The 12,845-nt window shown below is 40.2% G+C and overlaps 1 protein-coding gene across 5 annotated transcripts in view; it reads left to right on the forward strand.

The window, feature by feature from the left end:
• clcn2c (chloride channel 2c) overlaps positions 1-12,845 on the forward strand; it is a 159,475-nt gene that overhangs the window by 115,116 nt on the left and 31,514 nt on the right. For all 5 annotated transcript variants that reach the window (XM_051396517.1, XM_051396518.1, XM_051396522.1 and 2 more), the window contains 3 exons: positions 512-622; positions 4,848-5,061; positions 12,231-12,364. In XM_051396517.1, the coding sequence (XP_051252477.1) occupies positions 512-622; positions 4,848-5,061; positions 12,231-12,364 (459 nt within the window). The remainder of the gene's footprint in view (positions 1-511; positions 623-4,847; positions 5,062-12,230; positions 12,365-12,845) is intronic.

A 12,845-nucleotide genomic window follows, 5' to 3' on the forward strand; every position in this document is an offset into this window, starting at 1 on the left:
AAGAACAACAGTGACTTTTTACATTTTGACAGAGCCTGGCTTGCTATCTTCTGTTAAGCTAAGCTAACCAACTGCTGCGTGTTTCATATTTAACCGACAGACATGAGAGTGGTATCAATCTTCTCTTCTAATTCTTGAAAAAGGTTTTTCCCCAAATGAGTTTGGTTAAGTTTAGTCACTAAACATACTTGGTTAGGTTTAGGAAAAGATCACGGATTGGGTTAAAATGAGTATGTTAGTTATATCAGGCCTTCGGAACAATGGTTTGTTTTTGGAATAACGGGTTGTCGGATAAATGGGCTTTTGGTGCAATGGGAGATTTTTCGGACTATTGGGGTTTTGGAATAATGGAACAATAGCATGGCACCATTTTATTCTCTGCAAGAAAGCATATTTCCCAAAATGTCAAATCGTTCCTTTACTTGAACTTGGTTTGCCAAAAACTTAATTACTGCCTCCAGTATTAAACCCAGTATTGATGGTAGTCTGTTTTTGTGTGTGTATATTTCAGGAGCAGCCTTTGGTCGTCTGGTCGGAGAAAGCATGGCAGCCTGGTTCCCAGATGGCATTAACACAGATGGCACCATCTACCCAATAGTGCCAGGAGGCTATGCTGTCGTGGGTAAGTTAAAGACACCATCATGGTGCCCTGATTCTTCACCTATCAGTCCAGTCTAAGAACTTTCTACAGTGCTTTTCCTTTTTTTTTCTTTTGCACAGCAAACCAACCTTTAACAACATTTTCAGATTTAAATCATTGATATTAGGGGTTTGACAGTTTTGGGACTTGCACAAAAATATTTCTCATTCTTATCTAACTCTGTCACTTTTAAGTGATTCAGTCTTTTCAAGATGATAACTGCACACATTTTGTGTTACTTCTCATTAGGTTACTGTGAGGCAACAGTGCTTCTATTTGAGTGAAATAGTTTACTATTACTTTTCTTGCCACCACTCACAGAAAAGGAATCAAGACAAATATTTCCTACAGCCTCAATTTATAGCTCCAAGTTAAGACTCTAAATGGACCCAGATAAAAGAAGACATGGGATATAATCAGATTCAAATACTCGAGACAGAATCAAATTACATTTCCAAAATCACCGGATTAGACTTTTTAAAAAATGGCTCAGACACCAGCTGACAAAACAACAAACTTGCACAGCCCACATCAGAGGAGATACTTAAAAGTTTGGATGTTGAAAATGCAACTTGTGTATTTCAAAACTGCTTTTAAGAAACATAAATTGTGCCAAAGTTGTGGAATTTGCTCAACTGTGTACACAAGCTGTTACTCTACAGAAAGAGACGCATTGATGGTTAAAGGTTTGCGTAAGCGAATTTGGAGAAATCAATACCATCACAAATATAGTCAGACTGCAAGTAATGTAACATGTAGCTATGTTCTGGGTTTACAACCTGTTGCTAAGGTTGTTGCTGCGCAGCTATCATGCACTAGCCTTAGACAACAGCACGTCTTGGACGAACTAGAAAGTAAGCTGAAAGTTATGTAATGTTAGCTGACAAACCTTGCTGGAATGGCTAGAATAAGAAGTTAGGTAAAATGTTGTTTGGCTTGGTCCAGTCTTTGTTTACAGAGAACTGTGTACAACCACTAGATTTTATTTTTTAGCGCGCACACAAAGCGGTACGCTAGCAGCCCGAGGGAAGATATTCACTGAAATTGACAAAAATAAGTATATTGGATTAGAATCACATGATCTAGAATAGGTTACCCCACCTTCAAATGAGAAATACTGACAAGTAAAGTTTCAAGGATCGTATCCAATTGGTGCACATAGTATGTAATGAAGACACTGCTTCTAAACTATCTCGACATACACCGATCAGCCATGACATTATGACCAGCTTAGGAACCCTGACTGGTCCGCGGCTACGCAGCCCCACACCAACAAACTGTGATGCACTGTGTGTTCTGACACCTTTCTATCAGAACCAGCATTAACTGTTTCAGCAGTTTGAGCTACAGTAGCTCGTCTGTTGGACGACACACAGGGCCAGCCTTCGCTCCCCATGTACATCAGTGGGCCTTAGCTACCCATGACCCTGTCTCGGGTTCTCTGCTTTTCCTTCCTTCAACCACTTTTGATAGGTACTGACCACTGCAGACTGGGAACACCCCACAAGAGCTGCAGGTTTGGAGATGCTCTGACCCAGTCGTCTAGCCATCACAGTTTTGCCCTTGTCAAAGTCACACAGATCCTCACACTGCCCATTTTTCCTGCTTCTAACACATCAATTTTGAGTACAAGATGTTCACTTGCTGCCTAATGTATCCCACCTACTGACAGGAGCCATGATAACCAGATAATCAGTGTTATTCACCTGTCAGTGCTCACAATGTTATGGTCAATATGTCTGCCAATAGATCCTCCTAAATGTTACACACTGGACCTTAAAGTGAGCAATGCACATTAACACACAGTAACATGCACATTGATTTGGGCTCCTCCACATAAATATTCACGCATACAACATTTAAAGTAGATCAGATAAGATTCTGGTTATATGTAACAGATGGAGCATACAAACAATCCTTATTTAATTTTTTTGAACAAAAAATACGTTTTTGACCTAATAATAATAATAATAATAATAATAATAATAATAATCCTGAATGTACTTCATCACTTGCAAACGCCAGCTGCCCTTTCATCACCACGTCATTGTCGACCCTTCTGAAGTTCCGTGTCTAATGAGATGCAGCGTTGTGATTCCCTCCACCGTGCCACTTGTTGACAGCCGTGCTGATTATGCTACTGTTGCGGGTTGGTGACGGCTGTTTTTCTGGGCAGCTGATGTTGTTGTTGTGCTGCACTGTAGCTGATGACTCAGCCTTTTACAGGCCTGAAACTCTGATGAGCCTCTTTCATCTCACAGCAAAGCTCGCTTTAAGGACTAAATGTTAGGCCGGGCAGAGGGAGCAGCAGCATTTATCTGAGGAGGATAGGCAGACATACACAGGCTTAATTAAGTTACGAGGAAGAACAAAGAAACCTGCCTTTGTAGACTCCCTCATTCACCATCTGTTTCTCTCTGCTCCCCTCTCTCTTTTCACTTTATTTTAATGCTTTCATTCTCTACTGTTTTTTTTTCTCCCAGTGTTCATCTCATTCTCTGGATTGGACTCATCCATTTTCTCTGTTGAGCAGCGAAGGCTCACTTCGCCCCATGCTGCTCTGTCTGCTTTGATGCAGCTTTTATATTGCTCTTTTCACAACACTTTATTGGAAGAAAAGATTTGGAAATATCGAGGTTCCCTTTTGTATTAAATTAGCTGAATAAGTCAATTTCTGCCTTATGGGCGTATGAGAGAAGATTGTGTGGAGAGGAATGTGAATCTGGTTTGCTGGGCTGAGAGGAGAGAGGAAATTGATAACAGGATGATGACTTAGAATCTTTGAGTGAATCGATTTCCAAAGTTGAAATGTGGTTTTGTGGATTAGATCAATAATGCTGTAGGCTATATACAGTATGTTGTGTAGCCTATATGATCTGAAGCAGGAATGTGAATGAAATATTGATAGTGTACCCTTTTGTGTCGGTAGCAGTATAACTGAGCCATATGACCACCTATACTGTGCATGTGGCAATGACAGTAATGAAACTGTAACCCCATGTTTTCATATATTTTGTGGACAAGTTGGCTCATGGTTCGATACAGTTCACAATACGATTATCTCATGATTTTTTAAAACAAAATTGAATTGATTATTTCTCAGACAAAAATCCACATGTTTTCTCTTATATTTTCTTTATCAAATTATAGAATCCTTTTTTATTTCTGAAGTAGGGTTTAAACTGTGCAAAACAATGCATATTTCCTTTCTTTTATAAAAATTGAAATTGAAGTATTTGCTCCTTGATACCACGATTGATATCACAGTTCATTTTTCATTTCACTGATTTGCATCTTCATGTATTTGTATCTCAATCTTGCGATATATACCTTTACATTCCTATTCATTACTTAAATAAAAGTGGCAATACCACAGTGTGAAATATTCCATTCCAGAAGATTCCTGAGCAGAATTTATTTTTATTTATTAATTTGATATCTTATTTAAAAGGCACATTAATAAGCATTGCTATAAATGCACCAGTCAGCCAAAAGCCTGTTTTTACAACTCTAGTCCTTGGACAGATGTTACATTGTCGCCATAAAAATATTATTAGTAGTGTTTACTGGTGGAGGTGGTGGAGGTGGAGCTAATTTGAACTACTTTGGACAGAAACCATTGGGTTGTATTTCATAAGCTCATCAAAGATTTCGTTTGTAAAGTAATTATCTGTAAAGTAATCGCAGTTGCATCAAATATTGCAAGTAAAATACAAGTAATTCAAAATTATACTTTAGTACAGAACATGAGTAAATGTACTGAGTTGCTTCCCATGACTGTGGGGAGATAATGCATCACCATGCAATTTATTTAACTTGACAGCAGAATCTGTTGTGACTATTTTTGACTATATTCACTCTTGGCGACGTTCTGTTGCTGAGACTATTTCTGTTTTCAGAAATTAGCAGGTCTGGTGGGAAGTGAGATATTTGAGCAGTAGTAGTGAAGCTCTTGAGTCGTTGCTATTGTTCAACATCCTCTCTATTGTATGCTATGGGGTTGTAAAACTGTAATTTATTGCCCTTTCAAATCATGGTAATATTAAACAATTTTTCATTTTGATGGATGATGCCCCTGAAACCCCCTCAAGGACCCCCTTTATTTAGCACCAGACCCTACCTTGAAAACCACTGATCTGAACAATTGCTTCTTTACAGTAATTCTCTGTTCTTTCACTCACCCGACTGTCCTCTCCCCCACCCAAAGGTGCGGCGGCCTTGTCTGGAGCGGTCACCCACACGGTTTCCACCGCAGTCATCGTGTTCGAACTGACTGGCCAGATCTCCCACATCCTGCCGGTGATGATAGCAGTGATCCTGGCCAATGCCGTGGCCCAGTCCCTGCAGCCCTCCCTCTACGACTCCATCATCAGGATCAAGAAGCTGCCCTACCTCCCAGAGCTGGGCTGGGGACACCACGAGTACGTACAGTGCAACATGTTGCAGGAACACTAGCACATAACACTGCATTACATTATATATATTATCTATTTTCATTAAACGAGCAAGATACAAATGTTGATTGAGCATTAGCTTGGTACTAGCCAGATTGTGTTACCTTTGGACAGAGCTATGCCAACTGAACTTCACTTAGCCCACAGGCAACAGCTAACATTTGGCTTTTTAACATTTAACCTATTAGCATGCTAATGTTAGCCTGTGGGGCACCTGTATTGTATTGTGTGTATTTCTGCTTGTGCTAATTTAAGCATGTTAATGTGTTAGGTACAATTTCTAACTGAAGCCCCATTAGTTTTGCTCTGTAGGGGTTTATTTCTTTCACTGTGGAAGTTTAATCAGTCAAATAATGGCTGAGATACTGTGTGCCGGTCGTAATCTAATGTGTTAATAGGTAAAGCTGAGTGCACAATGAGTCTTTATGGTTTTAAATATTGCTTTTAATTTGGCTGTTTAAACTGCAGATAGCACACCGTCTTACCTTCAGGGCACACGTGAAATCACAGAGAGGAATTTGCTTCACAAAAAGACAGACAAGGCTAGAGGTGCCTGGCTCAATGGCTCAGTGTTACATAGCTTTTAATTGCTTTCACCCCCATTAATAATGTATACCAACCACACAATACTGAATGGGATTACCAGCTGCTTGCTGTCCTCCGAGCTTGGTGAAACCACGCAGAAGCACTTTTCATTTAATTGTTCGGAGCCGATTATTGTTATGGATGTTGGCAAATCATTAGGTGGAGATAATAGTTTGGATGCATCATCCACAAATTGGGAGTAATGAGGAAATTTTTTATTTCATCCTCCATCTGTTCATCATTTTCTGCGGCCGTCCCCTGAAGAGTTTCGTCTCTGTCAGCTACTTGAGTCTTTCACTTTCTACATCAGCACCTTGGTTGACCCAGACTATCCATCTCTTCGTTATCTATTCCTCTCTCACTCCCATCTCTTCTGCTCTCCTCTCCTTTGTCTCTCCTTATTATCTCCTGCGACCTTATGGCCTCTCCATCCCTTCCTCACTCTCCTGCCCTGTCTGTGTGTGTGTCTGACAGAGTGGAGAGAAGAGAGAAAGCTGTGTGTGATGCGAGCTGTGTCTTCATTGAGCTGTTGCATATTTGGTTATTTTCTCTTTGCTGATTATATAATGTGGTACCCACTGAACACGCTGTGGACCGACCACACGCTCCTAAGGCCTTACAGAATCATTAATAGTATGATATTAATAAGTACTTGCTTTAAAGGATAATCCATTTTTATTACAACTTGGATCTCATTTTCACAAGTTAAGCCAGTGGTTTTCAAACTAGGCCAAGGCCCTGTTGGCTTTATAGTTGACTCTGATAGGTCATAGGAGTCTATTATTTAATACTTAGGAGGTTAATTTAGGTTAATTGTTAAAATATGACATAGAAATAAAAAGCGAGAAGTTATGTGACGCACCTGGGAGTGTGTCTAGAAAGTTACGAGTTACAGTGCAGGTGCGTCACAGAATGTCTCGCTTTTTATTCCAGCGCCCATGTTACCAGGTTAGAGCAGCCAGAGTGCCTGTGTGAGTATTGTATTTATCAAACTCAACGTAGAAAGATAGGGCTTGCAGCAGTGTTCTCTCCGTGTGGAAACCACAGGCGTGCAAGCCGCAGCAGTTCAGCGAGGTATCTGTCACGCACTGACCACACAGCCAGCGCTTGTGTAACGCAGATTAAGCCATATATCAATTCAATTCAATGGGCTTTATTGGTGTGAACAAAAACATGGTGTTGCTAAACAATGCAATTGCATATGTCCATATTACATTTTTTTTCATTTCAATACTTTTTTCCCCATACAATACATATAATTTAGTACAACTACTCAATGTCATCAGTGGTTGAGAGCCCCTCAAAATTTAGTTTTTTTTTCAAAATTCATTCAGTTATAGTATAGTATATAACCTCCAAATCTCACCAGCAGAAAAGCATGCAAAGCTCACCATTAAATCTTGGTTTCATGTCCTCATATTTACAGAGTTAATGAAGATGAGGAGTTGGTACACAATTTTGGAGAGATCTGGGTGTGCGCCTCTGCCAACAAGTTGGTCTGGGCAGGCAGAAACAGATTGTGACAGTGACCAGAACAGAACACATGCCTTTCCTCATCAATCTGCACATATCAATGTGTTTATTTATGTGTAGTTTATTTCCCCTGGCCCTTGTTCACCCCTACAGTAGCCTATACTGCCCAATAGCCAGATTTGAGCATATTTGATTGCGAGTATGGTCGCAGTTCTTGGCTGTATCAAAAGTTCAGGTCAGGTCTGGAATTGATTTAGAGATTAACAGACTCATTCAGGGGGTCCCAAGGCCATCTTGATTTTAAGGGGTGTAGGAAAATTATGCCTATATCTCAGAATTTTTGCCTCATTTCTGTGAATAGACAACAAAAAATATATATTTTTTTAAATTTAGGATATAAAGTTTAAAGACCAGAATACAACCTATATATTACTCAGCTCTGTCCTGCATTGGAAAAGTACTCAACAACCAGAGTTAATAGAGGCCAAGCCTCGCAGAGAAGAAAACACTGAATTTGTTAAAAAAGAAGCCTATTCTGTGTAGTCTGTGTGATTTAAAAAAAAAAAAAAAGTCCAAATCACCTTTTTTACACAAACATCCTACAGTTATTGTGTTCACTTTGTGGGTTCATTGTACAGTTTATCAGTTGTTCTCTACTGTTGAATATCATACAAAATATCCATACAGTAGTCAGGGGTCATCAGTTTACTCAGTGATAGAAAAAGGGGTCCCTTAAGAAAAAAGGTTGGGAACCATTGGTTTAGATCATCTGGCTAAACTGTTAGTTGGTTTAAACGCAGGGTTTGTTTTAGCATTGACGCCATGTTTCCAGATCACAGCAGAGTTCACTCAGATCATAACTGATGAAAATGATGTCCCATACTACAAACATAAGATCAAAGTTGTAATAAACCTTTCCAGAAACTCTATGTCTGCAGGTCTGTTAAACTTCATAAAATATTAATGATTGAAGCTTTAACAAATTCAAGTGAATTGAATTAGAAATGTTATCCGTAAAACATGAGATGTGTTGGTGTGTGTGCACGCACAGTCATTACAACATCATCACCAATCAATCAAATCATTTGTACTTAATGATAAACACGAAGTTTCCAAATGTTAGAAGTTGCCCGGGCATTAAGATGATTGAGAAACTGTCAGAAAGCCTCTTGTGTGTATTTGTTTGTGTGTGTGTGTGTGTGTGTGTGTGTGTGTGTGTGTGTGTGTGTGTGTGTGTGTGTGTGTGTGTGTGTGTGTGTGTGTGTGTGTGCACAAAGTGAAAATAAATTATGACACGATCATCTGTCATCAAAAAATATCAAATTATCCAAACATAATGACATACGTTTCCAAATGTTAAAAGTTGCCGAGGCGTAAAAATGATTGAGAAACTGTCAGGAATCTCCGCTCTGTGTTTGTGTGTTTGTGTGTGTGTGTGTGTGTGGTAGTATATAAACATACAAAAACACACAAAAATACCCACACAAATGTAATCTCCTTGAATCATCTATATTTAATAACATACACACACACTATGAACTTAAGTCACTGTGCAGAAAGCTCCTACTTCCCTTTCTTCATTCACTTTTTTTTTTCTGCCTCTCACTAAGCCTGTGTGTGTGTGTGTGTGTGTGTGTGTGTGTGTGTGTTTTATATTACTGCAGCATACGAGAGCAGAGGAGGAGGTGGCTGAGGGGGGGAAATGAGCCATTGTAGGTAGTGTGGCCCCCTCCAAGCTGAATGTGTTTTTCACTCAAACTGGAAATTATCCATCTCACACCCACGCACCCGTCCACCCACCTTCACACACTCTCACTCACACTCTCACACACACACACACACACACACACACACACACACACACACACACACACACAGAGGAACACTTGTGTAACACCTGCCGTGCGATACACACACATGATGGCATGTACATTTGCTCACACACCCACACGGACATGGAGAGAATTGGATTTCTTATCTTGTATTTGTGCATAGCTTTTGTAGATATGAACACACACACACACACACACACACACACACACACACACACACACACACACACACACACAGATCACATATATATTTCCACTACAGGCATGCTGTTACCCACTCCTTCTCTCTAATCAGACCCAGTAGCACATATGAAACCTTTTCCACCTCTTCTCTCCCTCTTTTATTCTTCTCTCTTGACGGATCCATCTTCAGCGTTGGAGTGGCATTTAAAAAAAAATAGTGTGGGAACAATTACATAACATTGTTCGGTGTGTGTGTGTCATTTGTGTCTCTGTCTGTCACTCTTGTGTTTCTTAGCATTTCCTAATGGCCAATTATAGTTTGTTGAATAGTCATCAGTACACTTTCGTCTAATAGGGAGCGAAGCTGCAGGAGATGATCATATTTTCTCCGGATCATTACAAAAATCCTTTTATTGGCTTCTACACCTTCCCCTACATACACCCTCACACACACTCACACGCACACACATACATATCAATGCCCCGAGCCTCTCCACTCCACTCTGGACAATATGGATGATCTTTAAGCCTGGATTTATAACTCTATAAGTCTGTTTATCTTGGCTCAAATCTATAAGCGCAGGCTTAAAGCAAGATAGCTCAAACTGATCAGATGTATTGCCGAGCCTTGTAGGGAGAAAGGTTCAATTAAGAGGAAACCAATCAGATTTCATCAACTGCCTTTGATATCCCAAGGGAAATTAGTCTTGGCAGCGGTTGTGGCCAGTTCAGAGGCATGCATTACGTTATTCTCTCAGATCCACTAGCAAATGAAAAGAGGCTGCCAAATGCATCAGAATAATGGAGCTTTCTTCGAGGGTGATGTTTTTTTTCAAAGGCTCTTTTTACGTATATATTTCTGTGCTTTCTATCACAGACTGATATAAAAATGTGGTAATTTAATCTTTATCCAGTTCATAAAATCTATTTGATAACAGTAGATGTCTGTTCGATCTGTCATGGAGGGAAATGTCTTCTGATGGCTGGAAAGTAATATGTTTTTCTTTTGGGCTTGTTTAGATAAAACGGAAAAAGAACTGGGGAGTTAGTTTGAGCAATGACAGTCACCGTGACTAAAAAGGCAACGAGCAGCAGTTACAAAAGTTCAATCTTGATCAGCGGAAAATCCAATAAAAAAGACTTTGGCCTACACTGGTTGACTGACAGGTGATCTTGGAGATGTTCAGTACAGCAGCAATGAACGCTTGGGACCAAAGATGGAGACCTAATTCAAAGTGGGGTTTTTGCAAGTTACCATATTCTTGTGTCGGTTTACTTAAATAACAAAAACAATTCTCTTCACTGTAGTGGTAACTAGCCATGTAGTAATTGTTTTGGTTTTGTTTCCAAGATTTTGCCATATCCTCTGAGGTTTCTGACTCCATTGCAATTGAGGTAAATGGGATTTTATTTGTGGTGATCTCTGTCCAGAAACTTTGTCCCTGTTACTCTGGAAAATCCACAGACCTCACTGAAGACTTTTCATATGGACTATTTCTTCTGTCAAAAGTAGTTCCAGTGAAAAATGAAAGCTGTTGACCATGATGCCGCAAGCACCACAAGCAACACTCCAATCACCTGCACTGAATCGAGGCGGAGGCAAATATCTCAAAACCTAGACAAATAAGCCCAGCACTGTACTCATGCGGACAAAGAGTGCTGATACTCAGTTCCAAAAGTAGACAATTCTGTACCCCTCATCTTACATCCAGGCCCAGTGCAGGAACTAGAGTGCCCTTTGTGTATTTATTTGCTTGTCGTATCGTTGAACAGCATACAAAAGCCGTTCCCCCACAACTTTGTGACATTCAAATTAGGGAGCTGCGTCTGACAATTTTTGTAAATTAAACTGAAAATCTGACAAGCTGGCTTAGGCACCATAAATGGTGAGAATGCACAGTGTGCACAAGCTTGGAGCTTCTTATTCAAGGTTTTCCACTTTTTGTATGTAAAAACAGGGAACAACATCATGAGTGCTTTTCCAGAGAAAAATGTGCGCCATTATCCCTATTTGTATGATTGTCGCTCGGCCCTACTTTGAGTGTGGCCATCTGGAACAAACACTTTTGCCTTCAGACCTGATCTTATATGTCTTATGAACAAGTTGTTCCAAGCATACGCCTTTAGGGTGGTGGAGGGTCATGTAAAGAGTTAGATTTTCAGCATCAGTGTCACATAAGTACTTATAGAGAAGCTTTCTATAAGGCTTTGTTGTAGCGCAGAATTCTGTTGGTGCCATTTCCCGGCGCTGGATACAGGCCTATTTCTTAATGGAGATCTAAGACCAACTTTCTGCTCCATTGTATTGAAGTGGAGATGGGGGAGCATGGTCATCAAATTAACTTTGTATTTCAAGAGAGGTCAGTGTATTGAGTTGTCACCACAACAAGGAGCGGAGGCTTGGCTGGACCCTGTGTCCTGGCACTGCTAAGGGGCTTGGCAGCGGAAACCATCGAGCGGCTGCTGTCGTGTTTGCAGGTTTTTGGCAGGCTTGGGCAGGAAGAGAAAGCTGAGTGTTTATGACTGGTGTACCGGGGCGTACAATTCTGCTGAGGCAAGATCTGCTCACACAATGTCACCCACTTCCCCCTACTGTACACATGGCCATGCCGTCACTGCCGGTAACATCCGCATGACGTGTCGACAGTGCAACGTGTTATTGGATTGACCGGTCAGCTGAAGGAAGGGTGTGCTGTCAGCATTGACTCTGAAGGAGAGTGGTTATAGAGCCGTGCAGAGCAACATTTGAATGAAAACTGCACTGAACAAGCTGAAATTACAGTTCAGTGACTTATATAATTCATCAGAGAAAGTATCACCAGAGCATTATAGTCAACATAAAAAGGCAGCAGCGTATATTTACATATTATTCAAGGGAGTGTTACTGGATTCTTTAATGTATCCATCTTCATTCTCATCTTTTTTTTCCTCAACTTCCCCCTATCCCTCATCTCGCTAACCACTTGATAAATTCCTCTCATCTTTCTCTTCCTCCTCCTCCTCCTCCTCCTCCTCCTCCTCCTCCTCCTCCTCCTCTCATTCATATCCCTTCTCTCTTCTCAGGAAGTATAATATTCGTGTGGAGGATATCATGGTGCGGGACGTACGGTACATCACCCTCAACTGCTGCTATAGAGACCTGCACAACGTCCTGCTAACGGGCCACCTCAAGACTCTGGCACTGGTGGAATCAGCTGGTGAGACAAAATTAAAGATTGTGTATTGTGATACTCGTAGAACCTCACTACACTCCCTTGTTGTCCCTTGTTGAGTAGTATATCATCTAATATATACAATACACATTCATTTTGAACATGACTAATGCCTAATGCTTACTCATCATCGGACTAACCTTTCTATGCAAGGGACCAGACATCACTGTATTGAGCTATGCAATTGTGCACAACACTCAAACACTGGCTGCTGTGTCTAATGCCAATGAGTTCATACAGACATAAACAAAAGCAGCATGCACATTCAGAAAATAAAAAATATATATACATATCTAGATTAAAATATGTATATTTATCTATATACAGTATGCCATCATCAAATTGTGTCTACGTGTTTCTAAATGTAAAAAATAAACTATGTTTACTAACTTTTCATCATAAAGTATTTAGTCAGGTTAAGAGAAAAATAGTTTTTTATTGGACAGATTAGGTATTTCCACATGGC

This window comes from Dicentrarchus labrax, unplaced genomic scaffold (assembly GCF_905237075.1).
Source record: "Dicentrarchus labrax unplaced genomic scaffold, dlabrax2021, whole genome shotgun sequence".
Classification (NCBI taxonomy): domain Eukaryota; kingdom Metazoa; phylum Chordata; class Actinopteri; family Moronidae; genus Dicentrarchus; species Dicentrarchus labrax.